General features: G+C 37.4%; 1 protein-coding gene across 1 annotated transcript in view; it reads right to left on the bottom strand.

The window, feature by feature from the left end:
- ADAMTS5 (ADAM metallopeptidase with thrombospondin type 1 motif 5) overlaps positions 1 to 23041 on the bottom strand; it is a 48756-nt gene that overhangs the window by 23688 nt on the left and 2027 nt on the right. The window contains exon 2 of the mRNA XM_063305456.1: positions 6891 to 7023. Within this exon, the coding sequence (XP_063161526.1) occupies positions 6891 to 7023 (133 nt within the window). The remainder of the gene's footprint in view (positions 1 to 6890; positions 7024 to 23041) is intronic.

Below are 23041 nucleotides of genomic sequence, written 5' to 3'. Positions count from 1 at the left end.
GTTGGGTACACTTAAAGTAGTGCACACTGGTATTAAGCTTATCATTGTATATAAAAAACTGAATCACAACACATCTAGCGCAAATTTCAATAAACCTGTTACAAAAAGGACTGTTTTCTATGAATAAAAATAATAATCTGTAGTAACTGAATAATAAAGAAGTAGGACCTGCAATGAACTGTTGTAATATACAATGGTTCTGTTCAGGACAGTCCTCTGTTGCCTTTACTGCTTCATTTTCTATCGTTTCTGCCCAGCCACAAGTTTGCAGTTTATAGCCCTTGACCATGTTCAATATTCATTGGCCTGTTTCAGTTCTTTGTAATGTCAGGGATTCTCTCCCACTTTTTTTAATCCTTCAAACTTCTGGGTTCCCTAAGCCCACCCATCTCCCTTTTTATGTGGGTGATTTGTCACTAAAAAGGACAAGCCCATAGAGAATTGAGATTCCTATTCACATACAATACCTTTTACATTTGTATTCATGTACAGTGCATTTTTAGAATATATTTTAAATTGCTTCTACTTTTATTCTTAGTCTTTACATTCTGAGCCACTCTGATATATTTTCCATTTGTATTTGCCTCATCCTCCATCCTACACCATTACATAGCCCTAAACTTCATATGCAATACATTAAAAGTTAGTTGGGTGGATTTATATGCCCATGGACTAATATTCATAGTCAGTAATTATATAAAGCATTCTGTTGTACTGTTCCTAACTTTGAATCCACAGTGACATTGGATGCTGCATTTACATTTCCCATCCCACCTTCTGCCTCCAAAATTGTAATGGATAGAAAGATTTTTAGGAATTGCCAAGATGATACTCTCTGACAAATTTGAAGACCATGACAATTTACAGTTACAGGCTATATTCTAGGATACCAGTTGGACAATTGAAAAAATGTAGAACAGGTGTTTGGTTTGATGAAGAATTAGAGTCTGCTTTTAATAGGTTTCTCGAAGTGGGATGACTATATTGATAATTTGGTAAATATTTCAGCAAAGCTGTCTCATTATGTCATTCTCAGGATACATGGGAGATGTTAATGCAGAGGAGAAAAAGAAGAAGAGAGCCATCTGAAACACTAAACAACATACTAGCCAATGTAAATTATACGTTAGTATTAAGTGTAGAAAATGTGGAAACTGCCCTGAGTGTTTCTGCTTGCTTCTACTGTACAGTAAAATCTACTGTCATTCAGTTTCCTGGGCCAAGAAAAGTGCAATATTCTAACACCATATACATGAAATGACATCCTTTTATTTGTACTCTATTTCACTCAAGAACAGTAATTCCTAATATTCAATAGCCATGATCCTCTAAACGGCTTAGAGTTTTTACTTCACTCATTTTCTGATTCTGGAAAAAGTTTTAAAAGATGCTGCTGTGAAACTCTGATGAAGCTAAAACCAGTGATAACTCTTCTAACCAACAGAGGCATTATGCAGCTCACTAGGTTGTGTTCTCTTCAGACACAGGGTGAGCAATGAGTGCTCTGTCCAATGTCAGGATTGGCCTTGTCACATAGGTTATTTCCAAGTATTTGCCACTCTTTCTTCTCTCTCTTGCAATGGAAAAAACATGGCTGGAATAATGTGCAAGAGGTGAAAAGGTAAACACTACAGCACTTTTCTTGCAGAGCCATCCATTTTGAGCTACATTCTAAAAATAAAACACCACAAATAATTTTGGTGAGCAGAGCCACTTTTCTTTAGGCCTTGCTATGTGAATGTTCCTGTATCAAGGAAAATTTAAAATGCTGAAAAAATGTCATCAATTGTTTCGTTCTCTTGTCTGTAGTGGACAAGCCCTCTGTGAAGCTAGAAGAACAAAGAAGTGTTTAACTTGAGGCTGAGGCTCTAAATGTTTTTCCCATGAAGTTCCCCTTGATGTAAATCATTCTACATGATTAAAGATTGCAGAATGATTAATTTAATGAAAGTTCTGAACTTGGGAATCTTTGGCTGTTTGCTACAGATATCTAAGGTTACTATAAGCATATCACACTCTTTCACAGTATAGCATTTCACACACACACACACAAAATCAAAACTGTTTTTTGAATGGTAGAATTTTGACTACAATCAAGAGATGCATGGACAATTCTTGTAGCCATTTCTTAGCCATGAATTTCAAGATAAACTAATTGTAACAAGAAAGTTTAAAGTAAAGCTTAAGTACCATTTTCATCTTATTCTGACAATATTCAGGGGCAGCTTCAGGGTGTGTAAAATATTTTCAGCTTTTTCACCCAGTTATTTTGGAGAGAAGTCTGGTCACACTATGATGAGTTGAAAGAGAGGCAATAGAGGCAGGATAAGAATTGTAAGTAGGAACTGTACATCTCATGCCAGTAAAGTTTTTCACTCAGCAACGGAAAAGCCAAGCATTTCTGCAGATATAACAACAATAAAAAGGATTAAACATCAAAATGTTTAATAATTTTGTGGTTAATAATTTTCTGAATAGTAGAAAAGGTCCAACTAAAAGAGAGTAATAACCAAGGTGGTCTTCTTTTTCTCTTGTGCTGTCATAAGGAGATGCTGCAAGAATGCTACTTCTACTTATAATAAATTATCTGTGTTCAGATTATAGGAGGAGTCTTAATACTGAATGCAAACAAGCATAGTCAGAACATGCTTGTCCTGCCATAGACAGTGCCTTTTACTTTTTAGGTTTGTAAATCACAAAGTCTACGCAAAGATAAAATTAATATCCTCTGCTACTTGCTTTCAGATATGGTGTCCCAGTCTTAGCATATTTAATTCATCATCAGTCTCTCCTGGTCTTACCTTTTTTTTCTTATGCAAGGTTTTGAGATTATTCTTCCTTAAATTACCTATAGCACAAGTCTCAAGAAGTTCAGCGGTTGCTAATTTTCATCAGTGACAACTGGGGAAGGCAATGGCAAACCACCTCACTTTAGTCTGCCAAGAAAATGTCGCGAAAGTGGCATCCCCCCAAAGCGTCAGACATGACTTGGTGCTTGCACAGGACACCTTTCACCTTCACAATTCTTATCTCACTAATGTTTCCTATAGCCTAAAGTATGGTTGTACTTAAAACTTCATTCGGCTTTAAGTGTTGGATGGTCTTAAATTTCAAGAAAAATATGGGCAAAGACATTTGTTGCCATCTGGTCTCTGCTGAAGTCCAACTTTTCTGTAGCTATGTAACTCTTCCTAAGTGCTTTTTAAATATGGTTTTCTCCACTGTTTCCACATATACATATGCAGAAAAACTAACCACATATAAAACAGATGCAGATTGGCTGCCTTGTGGGGGCTAATTCTGCAGGCAAGGTGGTCTGTATGGGATCACCCTCCAACTCATGCACACAGCACTAGCAGTAAAACAAAACATAAAAGAAAAGGAACACTACATGCTACATTTTATTTATTTATTTATTTATTTATTTTCTATCCTGCCTTTATTATTTTTATAAATAACTCAAGGTGGTGAAAATACCTAATACTCCGTCCTCTTCCTATTTTCCCCACAACAACCCTGTGAAGTGAGTTGGGCTGAAAGAGAGACTGGCCCAAGCCAGCCAGCTTTCATGACTAAGGTGAGACTAGAACTCTCAGTCTCCTGTTTTCTAGCCCATTGCCTTAACACTAGACCAAACTAGCTCTCTATTAGATGCATCATGTAATTTAACAGTGTACAATGGTCTTCTCAAACCTTACAGATTAGGACACTTGTCTCCTCCTGCCAAGGAAAAAGTCCATAATTTACAGGTCCATGTGGACCTGGAGCTCCCACTGAAGCAGTAGGGAGTAACTGTGGCAGGGAGGTCACCCAGGTCTGCTGCTGCATCAGTTGCATGCTTATTTGGATTGTGGAGCTCTAACTACAATGACTCACACTCCTGTCACCTCAAAGTTAGATTACTGCAACACACTGGGGCTGCCTTTGAAGATAAGAAACATCAATTGGTCCAAAGTGCAGTCTAGTGGTAGCGGACTTTGTTATGTAATGCCTATTCTACTGTCTGCCAATTAACTTCCAGGACCATCTCATTGTGCTGATTGTCACTTTTAAGGTCATACATGGCTTGGGTCCTGGGGTGTTATTAATGACCACTGGCCCAAGTGAAGTTTGCAAATGTGCCTTCTCTGTAGTTGCCCCTATGCTCTGTGATATCTAGCAAACCAAAAAAAAAAAAAAAATGTCCCAAACTTTTTGCAAATTCCTTGAGACCAGGATGTTTCATTCAGGGTTTAACACTTAATGGAGTATGGGCTACATTAGGTATAAAGTTGTTATTTGCTCATGTTTTTATTGTTTGTATCTTTTCTGCTTTGATTCCTATGGAAATGGGTAGTATATAAAATAGTGTAATGAATCACTTCATCATTTGCTTCATTCAGGAAGAAAAGCTTGAGGTTGATTGATCTATATAGTAAGTTATATTTCCCTTACATTGAGAATGATATTCCATTTACACATTAAAATATATTATCTTTTTCTTTTCCATTTCAAATGTAATTAAAATTATATTGCCTGGTAATGAAAGTTGCTCATCTTGCTCATGAGTGAAAATAGCTAGATTAAGGCAAAATATTCTCTGAAATAGATAATTGAATTTGCATGTTTTTGCATTATTTATATCATTCATCGTAACTGTTCTCTGACTAAGCAACTGATGGTAGGCCATGAAAGAAGGCATGCATTGCTGAAGCAAATGGTCATATTCTGTGTCTTATATTTTGTTTTGTTTTATAGCTTCTCAAAAGAAGATACACTTTCAACTAAAAAAACCCAAACAAACATCTAGCTGTCCTAATATTTTAAGGGTTCTATTGTGTAATGTTAACAAACAGTGAAGCTGACCAGATGGTTGACTAATTTATATGCCTACTTGCTCTTTTCATGCCAAAGTATAACAAAAACAATAAAAAAGGAACAAACGAAAATGCCAGGGTGATCAAACAAATCAATAATTTAAAAAAAAAAAGGTTTCTGAGACTCACATTATTTTTTGAAAGAGCTTACACAGTAATAATTCTGGAAACACTTGGTCACATGTTTTCAGGTTCATGTATCAAAACTAGCAAATTCTATGAGCGATGTATAAAGTGGCCCTAAAAAACAACAACAGCATATAAAACCTGATGGGATTTTTCAAAGGGATCAAAATCTTTTGGGTTCAGTCTTCTATGATTAAATGCAATAGCAATCTTCACAGGAGAAGAGATCCTGCACGATCAAGGTTTATGTTCATGGGGACAGAAATAATAATGTACATTTTTCCCTTAAATCTTCTCCACAAATTCAGAAACATTGGAGGGGGTAGGAATGGAGCTACAGCAGATGTTTCCTATAGACTTCTGTACATTTTTTAATATATGAAGAAGACTAACAAGAGAAGAAATAAAGGGCTTTTTTTCATGGCATGTTATCTTTACTGTACTGTCTGGAACGTATCATTCAACACAATTAGCATCGTACTCATTTGTTCCACCTGTTGATCTTTTCTTGAACTTATATAGATTGTTTATAGAACTACCTGAATAACATTAGTGTTTGGCCACTGAAGGAAGCCAAGAACCATCAGTTAAGTGTGGTATCTGCCATCCTTCTGTCACATGTGTATGTTTATGTGTGTGGTAGTGGAGGGATACAATCAAAGCTAAGCTCTGATTGCCTGAAGTGCCTTGAAATGGCCACAGGAAGTGAGAAGGAAATTCAACAGCTCTACAACCTCTGTATTTTGTCTTCTTAGAGCATTTTGCAGAATTTTCAGTAGACTAATGCCTTTATTTTCCCTACATCAAACTTCTGCTTCCAACTGGGAGAGGTTTACTGGGACAAAATCTATTTTCATATGCAGTACTCCATGACAGAAAACAAGGACATGAATTTGTAAAAGGCTAGATCTTGAAAAGCAACAATTTTTATATACAAATGCAAAAAAGCAAAACATTTCTTCTCTGTGCACTTTCTATGTATGTTAAAAAAACAAACTATAGGACAATTTTGAAGCCTTGGGATTATTTTTTAAATGAGCATATCATGTCAGAACCACTATTTTTGAGCCACTTCCAAATTAAGCCAAGGATGTCTGCAAACAACCCATCACTGCACTGTATCCTTTTAAACTTTTTCCTTAAAAATTAATGATAGGAATGAAATTACAAATGTCATAAGTAGATTCTTGGAACTATAATTACCTATACTGTATGGTGAATGCTTGTCAAGCTTTAGCTTTAGAAAGTTAACATCAACCAAGCTCTTATGTCAGATAATATTTTCAATATTCCTAGTGATTGGTTCTTCTAGGTCTATTTTGTAGTTATTTAGAATTCCAGATTAACTAGTGCTGATTATTTCAATTATATTCAATTATATTATATCCTTTACCCAGCTTATCCTAAACATTATACAGTATTACTATAATAATGAATCCCTATATAAAAAGTGTTTCCTTTCATCAAGATTTCTGATTAGCTCTTCATGCCTACAGAAGAATAAGGTAGTACAACATAAGCAGACCAACTGCTTAACTTAGTTTTGCAGGAATACAAATATATATTGAGTAAGCAGTTTACTAATAAGCGTGCTTAAGTTCTTTAGAGATAGGACACACGCTCCTTTAAAAGGTTCTTGTACAGATAGGAGCTCTCCAATTGCCACTGCAGACAGTTCTTAGAAGAGATACTGTTGGAAACGGATCCTTTTGTGTACCTTTACTTGTCTTCAGTTCCCTATTAATTAACCCCAAAGTGCATGCATATGTACACAGCTTTAATCCCCAACTGAATATCTGAATCAGGGGAAAATCTGGAATTACTTGTAAGGTATTTTGGTTACTAATGCAGCTGTTACAAGTGTTGTATTTGGCAAGGGAACAAAAAAAAAAAAAAGGCGCTGCATACCAATTTCGTGAGCCACTGTAAAAGCCGCATGGAGGCCGTCATCTTCAATCACTGCACAGCTGCGCTCAGGAGAGCATATGGTTCCAACGTCAGCCATTCCCAGAGTATCACATGAATGATGCCCACATAAATCCTATGAGGAAGGGAAGGGAAAGAAAGCATTTGAAGCATAGTTGCACCCACAGGGCCTGACAGCTTTAAGCTGCAGCCTTATTGCCAACAGTAAGGCCGAATAAGGATTATAGCCAAGAGAAGGACAAAGACATTGATAGCTATGTTTTGGAGCAAGCTTTCAAAAGATTATGTCCTGCAAATATGTTGCGACTGCAATTCCAAAGATTCCTAGCTAGAAATCAAGGGAATTGTTATTTCAGCAGTCTAGACAGCACTAGGTTGGAAGACCTGCCTTTGGGATTTTCATTTAAGGACTACTTGTTGTTTGCTAAAATCAAATAAAAACTGTCCATTTATTGCAAAGAGTTATGCCAACTTTTGAATTAATTGCCTTCATTTCTAAGGTTATTATTTTAAGAACTCAATGTTCCTAATACTGTAAACTGTAGCATTGGCATTGGGGCATCACTTGAAATTGAAGCGTAGACTGTTTTCTGTGTATACTATGCTAGACCAGAGAATAGTATTACAATGTATTTGTGATGCAGTGATGATTATTGATGGTCAGTATTGACAACTGTATACACTTTAAGCCTTTCTGAGTCTTTCCTATAGATAGCCTCCAACCTTGTACTGTACATTCATGGAACAGGGATAGCACCAGGTTAGAAGAGTGTAAAGGAATCCTTCTTGCTGGGGTATTCCCTTTCTTTCCTTCCAACTTCTTCAAACTGGCTAACTTCAGGTCTGGAAAGGTAAATGACATCACTCTGTTTAATGATTATTACAGCTAGAAGGCCAAAGTTCAGTATGGTGTAGGAACATGACTGCAATACAATCACTGTCACTTTAGTGCCAACTTACATCATAAGGAATTAATGAATTAAACTAAATCAATTAAGTATATCTGTGTGGGGTGGGGGAGCTTTGAGTCAGTCTTCAATCCTGGTGACTGCCTGGATGAATCCGTGCAGTTGGTTTTTTCCTAGGGCTGAGAGAGAATCATTGGTCCAAATCACCCAGCTGGCTTTGTGCCTAAAGCAGGACTAAAATTCACAGTCTCCTGGCTTCTAGCTTGGCACCTAAACCACTCGTCCAGACTGGCTCTCATATCCAGGTATGCTTTTCAATTTCCATATAATAATAAAATAGGAAGAAAAGAATAATACAATTCTCTCTGGTGGGCAAGGCACAAATGAATTCATAGAAGAACTTAAGCAGTTGTCAGCAGTGATCCTATCATATGCCATACTTTTAACTGTATATTCCATCATGTCTTTTATTCCCATAAGGAAACTTAGCAATTATAAGTACAAGTACAATGAGTGGAAGGTGACGACTGGGGAAGGCAATGGCAAACCACCCCGCTATAGTCTGCCAGGAAAACATTGCGAAAGCAGCCCCCCAGAGGGTCAGACATGACTCGGTGCTTGCACAGGGGACCTTTCACCTTTCACACAATGAATGGACAGCAAATGGCAATTCTAAACATGTAATGTTATTCTAATGGTGTTAGGAGCCATTACGCAATGCCTGTTTGTGTTATTTGGGGGTTCCTGTACCTCTTGCTGCCTAGTACACTTGGGAATATTAAATGTCCAGTTAGGGTGAGGAGAGAACTTATTTCACCAAATATATTTTAAAGCAATTATATTTTATGGACACCTGTGTTAGCAAAACTGTTTATTTTGATTTTATTTTTGCTGCTTCAAAGTGAGCATCTTTTAATGAAACATACTTGTTGGCTTGTGGGTATCTTTTCTTGACTGGCAGGAAAAGAAATGCTTCCTGTTGATCTGATATTCTTGGCCAGGGAAAACACTCTGGGACGATGGCAGATGGGTAAAGCTCAGGTACTAAGAACAGAGATGGACACTGATCTGACCTTTCTGGCACAATTGGTACTATACAAATATTTAGACAATGTGAGATTTTCTTCTGCCTCCGCACATTCCCAAATCTCAATGCAAAAATGTACATATGCAAAATAATAATGAGCAAAGGAAAACTTTAAAAGAAAAGCATTTTGAGGAGCTGCAAAATTAACTGCATTTTAAAGATAAACAATAATACAATTATTCATTTCTTATAATCAACTTTTCCATTCTGTATTTAATAGTCTTGTCAAACAATGTCATACAGTAGTGCTATCTTGTTCTTATTTCTTATTCAAAATAAGGATCTGATAAAAATACAACTTTAAGGCAACCTGAATCCATGATAGTACTTTGGTAGCAACATAGCACTGTATATCTTTAGATATCCTTATAGTAACTTAATAAAGCTTTGAAAAGGGACGTACAGCCTATATGAAGGCAAATGGAACTTGCCTTCATGTGACATACGGTACATGAAAATATAATGTAAAAATAATCCACCCAAAGATGAAAAAGCCAACAAGAAGACACAAAAGCCATCTTCAATATATCAAAAAGAGTATCTACCTTTTAAAAAGTACTAGTATACTTCAGTTATTTTAAACAAGACACGTATTTAATAAATGCTTCATAGTACCATTTCCCCCATTTAAATGACCAGCTAACCAGTTCTTATTCTGAAATGAAAGTGAATAATTTTGATTATCTTGTGATTACACCAGAGGATGCCAAGTAAGGGGGAAAGCACACAGGCTTATCATGAGGCTAGGCTAATTCCTGGCATGCTAAATCATGGTTTTCCAAAAGGTCAAGGTGCTGCCACTTGGCTACATATAGATTAACTTAGTTGACTTTATAACCCATAGAAAAAAAGGGATGTTAGTCATGATTTAAGCCTTCTTGATGTCAGTAGGAATTTATCAAATCTGCTTTCATCTTAAAGTGTCATTAGCAGGGAGTATGAGTGAGCAGTGTAATATACAGGTAGTCCTCAGTGATCAACCACTCATTCAGCGACTGTTCAAAGTTATGATGGTGCTGAATGAGGGGGGCTTCTGGCTGGTCCTTGCAGTTGTGGCTATCACAGCATCCCCACGGTCATGTGATCGCAATTCAGGCACTTGGCAACCAGCTCACAATTACAATGTTGCAGCATACCGCAGTCACATGATCGCCATTTGCGACCTTCACTGCTGGCTTCTGACAAACAAAGTCATGGAAAAACTGGCAGGAGGTTGCAAATGGTGATCACGTGACTGGGAGACACTGCAATCACATGGGATGTGCCTAACAATGACAACTGGTACTGCTGCAACTGCAGTCATAAGTTGGCACAGTCACGTGATGTTACACTTTAAGACCTTGTTACTTAGCAATGGAGTTTCTGGTTCCAATTACCATTATTAAGCAAGGACTACCTGTAGCTGCAAAATGCAAGTTTATGTTGCATCTACAGGACTATAATTTCTATGTTATATAAAGTAATTATTCCAATCTACTATGAACTGGTCAAAACCTCATCCCGAGTACCATGTCCATTTTTGGTCACCGCACTTCAAAAAGTATTCAGATAAATTGGTGCGGGTTCAAAAAAAAAAAAGACAAAGATCACTAAATGCTTAGAAACTAAATCTATAAGGAAAGATTAAAGAAGTTGGTAAATGTATTCTTAAAAAAGTAATTGAGGTGGAATCCTGTTCTTTATCATATCCAGAGTACTGAACATTAAATAATAGGATCACCTGGAATACAGGTTTCAGTTGATAAACTGCAAAAAAATCCAAAGCAATAAAGTGGTTTGAAAATGAAACCAATTGATATCTATATACTGAAAGGTGCTTTAAACAAGATTCCTGGACTCACTGGCTAGCAATAACCCTCTTTAGCAATAGTCTTCTCCGGAAATATATTTCTGTGCTGACTTCAACACAGCCAGAGAGTAGAAAATAGCACTTCCCTTCTCTAAGTTGTACTCCGACCTTAGTGAATAGTTATCCCCAAGAACAGCAAAGTTCATTAAGCAGATAGCCTTTACTTACATGCAAATGCTTCCATATTACCTAGAAACTCTGCTACCAGGGGTCCAGCTCAAATAGAAGCCTTTGTGTATTGCAAGCCTCCCAAATGTAAAGAACTGAGTCTACTCTTGAAGCTTTTCAGTGATGTCACCAGTGTCAGTGTTATATGTCTGTACAAGGCATTTCTTGCCACCAAAGTGAATGGCTGAATGCATGATTGCTCACTGTGGATGTTTGAGAGTCACTATGCAGTATTTTCAAGAATGGCTTATGATGGTAAATGTGGCAAAACTCTGATTAAAAGCAGCACCTGTGAAAACAGTTCAGATGCTCTCTAGGAATCATTCCAATCATGCCAATTCCATTCTTTATAGAGTACATGGTTAAGTAAGTGCCTTTTCAATAATGTTGTTTTTACAAGAAACCAGCCAAGAAATCTATCAGCAGGATGCCTTACTTCTTCAAATCCTAGATTATCCTGTTTCATTCAAAGATTCCTTTTACTAATTTACCACTTCCATGAAAATTATATACACCAACAATCTATATTATTAATATCCTGTAGGGATGCTTAGCCACCTATGTGTAACCTCTTACTCAAAATCTTTTTGCAAAGTTTATACAGAGCCTTTCAGATACCGTTTCTTAATTACTGTTATTCTATAGTTGTCCATATCTTTCTACAACTGTATTGGTTCAACTTTATTCAAGAAAGGTGCTAGATTTGGAATATTGCTGAGTTCAGGAAGCAGTGAGTGTCTGGACCTCATTAGGAAAATTGGACAATCCATTTGAATTAAAAAAAAAAAGTGCCACGTTTGCTGTGTCTAAGTGTGCTTTAAAAATTACCCATGACTCTGCTAGTACAATGAGATTCTCTGACTTTTACATGGTTGCCTATGGTAGTATCCAATCTGACTACTTCTTTGAGAGGACTGTTCTAATAAGCTACCACTAAAAGGAAGAATAGTTACTTTATACACTTTACTCTGTCTTCTCCCTTTTTTACTTTTATACATCTGCTGATCAATTGGAATAGCAGGATGGCCTGCATAGACCGGATATATACATGAAAACACACTCAGCATCCATTATAACTAATCATATAGTTTACACTAGTAACACCATACTATATTAGGAAAATCAGACACCATACACTTTCACAAAACAGATAAAATATCTAATACTGTGATCTTACATACTAAATATTATGTAATATGTAATTTATGGGATGTATTGAGTACACTTATGTCATACTACATAAATTAGAGATATGAACTGGCTGCTCATATTGCTTATTTCATTATTTTTTTCTTGTGAACAGTAGTCTGAATAGAATCAAATCATGGTAAAAATTAAATGCTTGCTATGGTGTTTGGCGCCCAGATTAGCTAATCATACATATTAGGGACAGGAGCAGATAATTTATTAAAATTCATTACGGGCAATTTTACACTGCTGTTGGTTCTTCTCCCGAATTCCCAAATTCCTCAAAAGCAATCTGAAGAAAATCCACAATCATCTTCACTTCTGCCAACCTCCCAAATTAAAGAGCAAGGACTGCTGACCTTCCACAGATCCTACAACAAACAAACAAACAAACAAACAAACTCCCTTACCCACTCCTTCAAAATATAAATAAATTGCTTGCTATTCCTGCTGCCAATGTTGTTTACATTTGTCTGGTCATATGCAAAAAAAAAAAATCCCACAAGTTTCTGTGAGAAGGAGTTAAAAAACCATCAAGATGTTTTTCCCTTGAAGTCTGAAGACCTCAAACTTAGAAAACAGGAAGCATGGTGGGGCAGAGACCCTACAGCTCTCAAATTTAGCCAACACTGCAATATCATTGAGAGCTCTTCAGACTGCAGCAAATGTCATGTTAGAAGTGTCCTAAGTCTTTTACTTTTAGCTCTCAAAGAAGTATAATTAGGAGAATTTCTTTCATTTATTTATTTACAACCATCACATCACACCTGTAGAGATGTGTGTAGAGATGGCCCAGTAAGGACCTGGATTCTTGTGGAATTTAATCCTTTGCCTCCTATAGAAGATTTGTCATACAAATAGCAGATGGAGGAATAAAGACGTGGAGTGTTGCAGGCATGGACTGCAGTGTGGGCAGACTGGATGAATGATAGATATATCCCTTAGTTTGAAAGTAAAAATCAAAATGTTATCCTGCCTGCTTTCAGTGGGTATCTTCTTGATAGCTCCTTGATAGCTACTGAAAGCAGGAAGGATGACATTTTAATTTGCAGGTTTAAACTAAATGATATATCATTTATCCAAAATGAATCAGATTGTTCTGGAGGCTTCCAAAGATTATTGGGAATATGTGTTGTCTGATAGCCCCTGTTGCTTTCCCCCTCAGTTAAAGGATACCAGGCATATCCTTTGTTACCTAATTAACTTATGTGTACATACAGATTGTGAGGAAACAGTTAAAAAAGATAGGGCTGGGGGGTGGGGGAGAAGAAACCACTCATTAGAAAAGAGCATGAGAAATTTTTATCTGCAAAATGGAGAAAGTTAAAATATGCAGCATAAAACTTTTATGGAAGTAACAGAAAAATAAATGGTTAAACTAAGTGGAAAATGTTATCTCCTACCAACCACCCAACAAACAGAAGTTGTGGATGGTGTTTTCCACAATCATTTTTTGTCCAAAAAGGTATACAATAGCACTTTTGTGGGAATGTAATTACCTAACATATGCTGGGTGACAAAATCTACTAAGTGTAGCCCTTCCAGAAGATCTCTGACCTGTCTTTCCAACCTAAAACTTTCTGCTTCAGAGAGTGGAGGAAGGTACAAAGAAATAATAAATTCTGCACTCATCTTAATCAGTACTGCTGAACAGGTTTATGTCTCTATTCTAAGTGTATTAGGTAAAACAAATGTGGACCCTTTCTGCTGGCCAGGGACTACACTTTTTTTATTGACAGATTATCTCAGAAGGGTGACAGCTAATATGGCCATTAAGATCAAGATGGTAAAAGAATGAATAAATCCAGTATTTTCATCCCTTTGGGGGCAGCTATGAAAGCTTGAAGCCTTAGGATTTTTCATAAAACAAGAAAAATCAGACTGATTTGGGAAAGTATTAAAGAGTGAAATAGTATCTGAAGCATCTGCAAGGCTTTTTTTCCCCTTAACATCCCCTAAAACATGCAAAAAGCCCCAAACCTGGCTCTTGTTCACTCCAGGGTAGGAGTGGAAACAAAATGAAACTATCAGGAATTTGGGAGAAAATGTCCATGTAATGACAGAGTTCTTGATTTTAAGGGAAAGTAAATGAGAACTTGAGAGCTAGTTTGGCGTAGTGGTTAAAGCACCCGGCTAGAAGCCAGGAGACTGTGAATTCTAGTCCTACCTTAGGCATGAAAGTTGGTTGGATGATTTTGGAACAGACTCTCTCCAGCTCTAGTAAGAAGGCAATGGCAAAGCCAAAAACCTTGCCAAGAAAACTGTAGGGACTAGTTCAGGCAGAGATACTAAAAGTACAATCACAAATACAACAGAATACAACAGGAGGAGGTCAGGATGAGTTGAGGTGACTGAAGGATGCTAAAAAGAACATCAAGAACATTTTAGATGTATTCAAAGTAACAGGAAATGAAATAATATACCAGCCACTTGGTGGAGGTGGCTGAAGGTAACATATAATAAAACAAAACGTAGAGATACTTGATTCCTATTGTGGTTGTCCTCTAAGGATATGTACATGAGCATTTGAGAAGAAAAGGTTGAAGGAGTAATACTTTAGTTTGAACTTGAAAGAAATATAGTCAGAGAATGCCTACTGACTTGGAAAGTGTTCAGATCTCCCAGACCAGATGGATTGTATGCTAATGCTCTAAAGGAACTGGCTGATGGTTTGGAACAATGTTTATTAATTATCTTTGAGAAATCCTAGAAAACAGGTGAAAAATAAGATGTCTGGAGTAGATAAACACTTCTCTACAAAAAGATAGAAGAGAATGATTGGATGAATTGCAGACCAATCAATTTGATACTGATAATTGGAAAATTACAAAAATAGGTCTAAGTACCTCGTCAGCACAAATTTATGAAAAACAAGTCTTACCAATCTAATCTTCCTTCCTTCTTTTTAAAAAATCAGGTTAACTTCCCAAGCAGGTTGCGAGTATGCTGTAGGTGTATTATCTCCATTTAAATAATTCCATGATGAATACAGTCTAATTAATTAGGAGTGGGGAATTTTTGACTGCATCAACAGACATAATTTTTAAAAGACAGCAAATAATTATTCTGATGAAGCAGAATAAAGTATGTCAGACTTCACCTTCAGTAGTCTGCCATGTTCTGTACACTACAGCATACCTTAAGAAGAATTCAGGCCAATTAAAATAAATACAAAATAGGAAGGCAACGAGAATGATAAGGGGATTGGAAACTAAATCTTATGAGGAGACACTAAAGGAATTAGGTATGTTTAGCAAGTAAAAAGGACATTATTGCATCTGTCAAAAACTTAAAAAGAGCTGTCTCCTGTAACTGCAGAGTGCAGGACATGGAATTATGTTCTTAAATCCCAGGAAGACATATACAATTGAATATTAGGAATACTCCCTACCAGTGAGAGCAGATGGACAGTGGAATAAATTACTTCCTGTGATTTAAATTACTCCTTGCGGGGGAGATAATGAACTTCTCTTTATGGGATGTCTTAAAGCAGAAGCTGAACAACTTCTGTCAGGCAGCCATTAATCTGAATTCCTGCACTGAACAGGACAATAGATTTGGTAGCCAAATGGTTCTTTCCAAATCTAGATTTTATAAAATATTATAAATTATAAAAGCAAAAAAAAAGCTAACATTTTTGTTTGTCATTCTTAGATAATGTAATAGGTATTTAAAGATTTGTTTTATATAACCACCCTCAGTCACATCAATTTATGCTTTGAACACCAAATTATATCATTATAATATTAGCATATTACATTAGCAGATAGAGCCTTCCTGAAAAGGCAGATATTCATTCAGGATTAAAGTGTTCAGCATACTTGATAGGAAGATCAAAGAAGAAACACTTTCCTATAGAAAATTTTGTGGTGGCATAGGTAATCCTGCTTCAGCAAAGGATCATTACCTTGCCGTGGTGCTGGAGCTTGAGCACCTCAATGATGCCATGAGCTAAACCGTGAAGGGCCACCCAAGACGGAAAGGTCATGACAGAGAGGTCAGACTAAATGCAATCCTTGGGGAAGGTAATGGCAACCCACCCCAGTACTCTTGCCGTGAAAACTAAATGGATCAGTACAACCAGAGATATGTCAGTATACCATCAGAAGATGAGACCCCCAGGTCGGAAGATGGTCAAAATGCTACTGGGGAGGAACAGAGGATGAGTTCAACTAGCCCCAGACGTGATGACGCAGCTAGCTCAAAGCCGAACGGATGGCTAGCGGCCGACGGTGCTGGTGGTGAACGGCGAATCCGATGTTCTAAGGATCAACACACCATTGGAACCTGGAATGTAAGATCTATGAGCCAGGGCAAATTGGATGTGGTTATTGGTGAGATGTCAAGATTAAAGATAGACATTCTGGGCGTCAGTGAACTGAAATGGACTGGAATGGGCCACTTCACATCAGATGACCACAAGATCTACTACTGTGGACAAGAGGACCACAGAAGAAATGGAGTAGCCTTCATAATTAATAGTAAAGTGGCTAAAGCAGTGCTTGGATACAATCCAAAAAACGATAGGATGATCTCAATTCGAATTCAGGGCAAGCCATATAACATCACAGTGATCCAAATATACACCCCAACCACAGATGCTGAAGAAGCTGAAGTGGAGCAGTTCTATGAGGATCTGCAGCACCTACTGGACAACACACCTAAAAGAGATGATATTTTCATCACAGGAGACTGGAATGCTAAGGTGGGCAGTCAAATGACACCTGGAATTACAGGTAAGCATGGCCTGGGAGAACAAAACGAAGCAGGACATAGGCTGATAGAATTTTGCCAAGACAACTCACTCTGCATAACAAACACTCTCTTCCAACAACCTAAGAGACGACTTTATACATGGACTTCACCAGATGGACAACACCGAAATCAGATTGACTACATCCTTTGCAGCCAAAGGTGGCGGACATCTATACAGTCGGTAAAAACAAGACCTGGGGCTGACTGTAGTTCAGATCATGAACTTCTTATTGCACAATTTAGGATCAGACTAAAGAGATTAGGGAAGACCCACAGATCAGCTAGATATGAGCTCACTAATATTCCTAAGGAATATGCAGTGGAGGTGAAGAATAGATTTAAGGGACTGGACTTAGTAGATAGGGTCCCGGAAGAACTCTGGACAGAAGTTGGCAGCATTGTTCAGGAGGCAGCAACAAAATACATCCCAAAGAAAGAGAAAACCAAGAAGGCAAAATGGCTGTCTGCTGAGACACTAGAAGTAGCCCAAGAAAGAAGGAAAGCAAAAGGCAACAGTGATAGGGGGAGATATGCCCAATTAAATGCAAAATTCCAGAGGTTAGCCAGAAGAGATAAGGAATTATTTTTAAACAAGCAATGCGCAGAAGTGGAGGAAGACAATAGAATAGGAAAGACAAGAGACCTCTTCCAGAAAATTAGAAACATTGGAGGTAAATTCCAGGCAAAAATGGGTATGATCAAAAACAAAGATGGCAAGGACCTAACAGAAGAAGAAGAGATCAAGAAAAGGTGGCAAGAATATATGGAAGACCTGTATAGGAAGGATAACAATATCGGGGATAGCTTTGACAGTATGGTCAGTGAGCTAGAGCTAGACATCCTGAAGAGTGAGGTTGAATGGGCCTTAAGCAGCATTGCTAATAACAAGGCAGCAGGAGATGACAGCATCCCAGCTGAACTGTTCAAAATCTTGCAAGATGATGCTGTCAAGGCAATGCATGCTATATGCCAGCAAATTTGGAAAACACAGGAATGGCCATCAGATTGGAAAAAATCAACTTATATCCCCATACCAAAAAAGGGAAACACTAAAGACTGTTCAAACTATCAAACAGTGGCACTCATTTCACATGCCAGTAAGGTAATGCTCAAGATCCTGCAAGGTAGACTTCAGCAATTCATGGAGCGAGAATTGCCAGATGCACAAGCTGGGTTTAGAAAAGGCAGAGGAACTAGGGACCAAATTGCCAATATCCGCTGGATAATGGAAAAAGCCAGGGAGTTTCAGAAAAACATCTATTTCTGTTTTATTGACTATTCTAAAGCCTTTGACTGTGTGGACCATAACAAATTGTGGCAAGTTCTTAGCGGTATGGGGATACCAAGTCATCTTGTATGCCTCCTGAAGAATCTGTATAACGACCAAGTAGCAACAGTAAGAACAGACCACGGAACAACAGACTGGTTTAAGATTGGGAAAGGAGTTTGGCAGGGCTGTATACTCTCACCCTACCTATTCAACTTGTACGCAGAACACATCATGCGACATGCTGGGCTTGAGGAATCCAAGGCTGGGGTTAAAAACACTGGAAGAAAGATTAACAATCTCAGATATGCAGATGATACCACTTCGATGGCTGAAAGCGAAGAGGAACTGAGGAGCCTTATGATGAAGGTGAAAGAAGAAAGTGCAAAAGCTGGCTTGCAGCTAAACCTGAAAAAAAACAAGATTATGGCAACCAGCTTGATTGATAACTGGCAAATAGAGGGAGAAAATGTAGAGGCAGTGAAAGACTTTGTATTTCTAGGTGTGAAGATTACTGCAGATGCTGACTGCAGTCAGGAAATCAGAAGACATTTAATCCTTGGAAGAAGAGCAATGACAAATCTCGATAAAATAGTTAAGAGCAGAGACATCACACTGACAACAAGGTCCACATAGTTAAAGCAATGGTGTTCCCCATAGTAACATATTGCTGTGAGAGCTGGACCATAGGGAAGGCTGAGAGAAGGAAGATCGATGCTTTGGAACTGTGGTGTTGGAGGAATATTCTGAGAGTGCCTTGGACTGCAAGATCAAACCAGTCCATCCTCCAGGAAATAAAGCCACTTGAGGGGATAATATTAAAGGCAAAACTGAAATACTTTGGCCAATAATGAGAAGACAGGACACCCTGGAGAAGATGCTGATGCTAGGGAGAGTGGAAGGCAAAAGGAAGAGGGGCTGACCAAGGGCAAGATGGATAGATGATATTCTAGAGATGATGGATTCGTCCCTGGGGGAGCTGGAGGTGTTGATGACCAACAGGAAGCTCTGGCATGGGCTGGTCCATGAAGTCACGAAGAGTCGGAAGTGACTGAACTAATAAACAACAAGGTAATCCTGGGTTAAGACCACTATAAAAATAAAACCATTGTTTTTGTCCCACATATCAATGGCCTATTTTAAGGAGAAGGTATTTAATTATATGTACAGTTCCTTTACCAAACCAGGTCTTTTTTAATAAATAGGACTTCTTGGCCTTTGATACACTGGCATATAAACAGAAAATATTTTGGATGATAAAGCAAAACCTGAAGTTTGTTAAACACTGGACACTGTGGAAGAAGGAGAAATCCCAGGAACTAGATAAGGCAGGAGTTCCAACATTGCCTGCCATGCTCCTCTAGATGAAATACTGCAAGACTGTCTTTGCAGTATTCCTTCTTGAACAGAAGCTGAGTCAACAATGAATTGGCTTCTAAGTCCCACAAATATAGGCACACAGGGAATGGGTCATCTGTCCCAGGTTGGCACAGCTCTCTCATGAAAAATGGCCCTTAGTGCAACCAAAGAAGATCCATGAATGTTTGCATGATTGATTAATTTTTATCCCACCTTTATTTTTATGAATAACTCAAGGCCGCAAACATACCCAATACTCCTTCCTCTTCCTATTTTCCCCACAACAACCACCCTGTGAGGTGAGTTGGGCTGACAGCGAGTGACTGGCCCAAGGTCACCCAGCCAGCTTTGATGCCTAAGGCAGGACTAGAACTCACAGACCCCTGGTTTCTAGCCCAGCACCTTAACCACTAGACCAAACTGGCTCTCTGATGACCATTGTTTAAAATCTGACAGTAAATGAGACAAAAGGTAAAGTTTGGAAGCATGTTGAATTTAAGAAAGATCAAAGAAATCATGTGCTTAATTATTGTCTTTTTTTAAAAAAGCAGTTATTTATCAAGCACAATCCAATTTTTGACACAGCATTGTTATATGATAGCAAGAGCAAGTAAATTGAATCCAGTAGCAATCTGCAAATTTTATATGTACCTTTTGCTGTCTCAATGATGCATGCCTCAACTTTAATGTGTTACTTTGAATATATGCAAATATTAACTTTGTAATGAACAGGAATGGAATATACACTTCATACATTTTATCCATGACTGAAAAACAAACTGTTCAGAAGAAAGCATGTCAGTGTACAGAAACTCAACAGACCTGCATTTGGAGCCATAAAAAAAATAGACATCTAGTTGCCAAGGAACCTACTTCATACATTCAAAAGAGAGTTGTAGAAGTTGAATACTCATCCTGATGCTTCTTGTCTCATTGAAAAAAACAGCTGTTTTTTTTTAAAGCAGGCTTCAGAAAGAAAAACAAAAACCTGTGCCCTTTGAGCTGCTTCTTTGACATTTTTACCTTTAAACTCTTAGTCATGTTTATATTCTGCACTGTGAACAGTGATTCATTCTCCTTCAAATGCCATTAGATGAGGACCTAAACATATTTCTTCATTTCCAGGCATATTTATTTATTTCTCTCTAGATAGAACATAATTTTTCAATTGAAGCAAATAAATTCTGGCAAATCTCTAGTGAATTTAAAATGCACAATTTTCAGCTTAAACAAATCGAGGTATCTTGGTTGAAATGAACAGATACTACAGTATTTTTATTTCATGGTGCTGTGCCATTATGCAGTGTTGATTTAGCATGATGTGTAATTCATCAGCATGGTTTGTAAATCATAATTAAATCCTTGGTTTTATGTGTAAATCAGGCTACTTCAGCTTGTTCAACTAATCACAGTTAAAAGAAATCTGACCTATGAACCTAACTAAGTTATACTACCCACTTGTTGCCAAACCTATAACCCTTTTTAATATTAATTAACTATGGAACAAGGAGATAACAATGAAGAGAGAATGTACATAGTATGAATTCCATTATAACTACAATAATGTAGCAATGAAACATTAATATATGAAGCAGGCATGCTTTGGCAACATCTTTCTTAAAACTCATTGAAGCTAAGTATCATGATGGATGCACATAAAATAAATCATGTAACTTGAGGAACAATGAAGAATATAATGGTATCCAACTTATTTTAACATCATTTTTAACAAATTGATTAGTCTTTTAAGGTACCATAAGACTCTTCATTATTTTTACTGCAAAAGACTAATATGGCCCCCTACAATGCAAATTAGTGCAATGGATATAAAAAAATCCTTCTCCTCTTTCAATACATCTGAGCAGTCTATCCCCCCCCCCACTTTTCAATGACTTAATAAAGAAATGTAAAAGGAGTTGTATGAGGTAACTAATACAGGCTTACATTCCTAGTTTGTGCAATATGACATATGTGAGGAAAGATATACTCTTTACTGGACCGGTTTGCCACATTCATGTTCATTCAACACAAAGTACACATCAATTTTTGTTTTTTTGTTTTAAAAGATCATCCTTAGAGTAGTTATGGTGCTTTTTGTTGTAGCCAGATTGATAGTTGTCACCTTCTTGGTTCATGAGAATGGCTGAATCCACATATCTTACTAAACAATGTTTTGCTTAACCAGGATTGTAGAAAATTTGGCTGAGGCCATATAATACCACAAAACAAAACAAAAACACCAAACAACCATATTATGACTGGTGCAAGATGTGAAATAGGTCACTGAGAGAGGTAAAGTAGGTAACAAATTGTTACCTAATTTTAGATATTTTTGTCAACTGAATTTAACTGTGCATGAAATTGTGTTTTTAAAACTGGAGTTAAACATGCAAAACATGGGGGCAATTTTCTGTCCTGAAATTTCCTGTTCAAAAGGTTTTATTATATTTACTTCGAGAACATATAGCACAAGTGCAGCACGACTGGAACATCATAATATTTCAAGTATTTAGAATAACAGAAAAAGTACACAGCCTGGATATTTTTTTTTCCTTACTCCCTCAACCAGAGTAACTCATTCCACAAACTATCCCAAGCCCTTATTTTTCTGGCACTCTCCAGTGATGTAGCAGAGGAAGGGAACTGATGGAAAGTTATGTGTTTTTCTGAATTAAAGGAAAAGTAGAAGAACACTCCAAACAAGATACTTGGAGCAAAAACTCAGACTCTTTTTTTTAAATAAAGAGGTTCCATTACACAAACAGTGCCACATACTCCACCATCGCCATGCCCCTGAACTGGTTCAGCCAATCTTTCCAAAATAACATTCAGAACTCATCCCCAAAGTGGCAAGGATATGACTTGGCAGACCGAGAAACCAGTTTCTATCTTGTGGATAATGAGGCACTGCAACCCCACCCTTCACCTAACCTGGTGCACTACTTCTCTGCGGCTGTGTTTACATGTGGTTTGAATTTATGTTCTTCTCTCCTGAGCTACACATGATGTGCCTCACCAATTTTATTGCTACCTTCTCTCCATGCTGAAAATGCCATGTTAAATCACCAGCAGCTAAGCAAGGACATTGTGAGCTTTCTAAGACTATATCACACAATTTGTTCCCACTTAATCTCAACAGATCCAGATCTGGATCTGATCCAAAGAGGTCAGAATCCTTTTGCTTATTTATGTCCCATTTTTATATAATAACTTTAAAGCACTTAAAGGGGACAAAGTATAGGGATGCAATTTGATGGATTATTGATTTTTATATTCATATCTTATTATTTCATTAGGCTAATTTTTAAAATATTTCAGCAATGGTTCATGGCAATATACCTGGTTAAATTAGATCCCTAAGAGAAACTTAATGTATCTCTCTTGAACACCAACTTTAAAATGGAAAACATTCTATGGCTTACAGAATTGTTCCAGAACATGAATAAGCAGAATCACTTATAATCACTAACAGAGAATAGAAGATGTGTAGAATATCTTATCAGGTTCCAGGTGGAATAAAAAAATAAATACTAGGTGAGCCCACTGAAAGAT

This window comes from Candoia aspera, chromosome 5 (assembly GCF_035149785.1).
Source record: "Candoia aspera isolate rCanAsp1 chromosome 5, rCanAsp1.hap2, whole genome shotgun sequence".
Taxonomy (NCBI): Eukaryota; Metazoa; Chordata; class Lepidosauria; order Squamata; family Boidae; genus Candoia; species Candoia aspera.
This window is presented reverse-complemented; position numbering and strand designations above follow the sequence as displayed.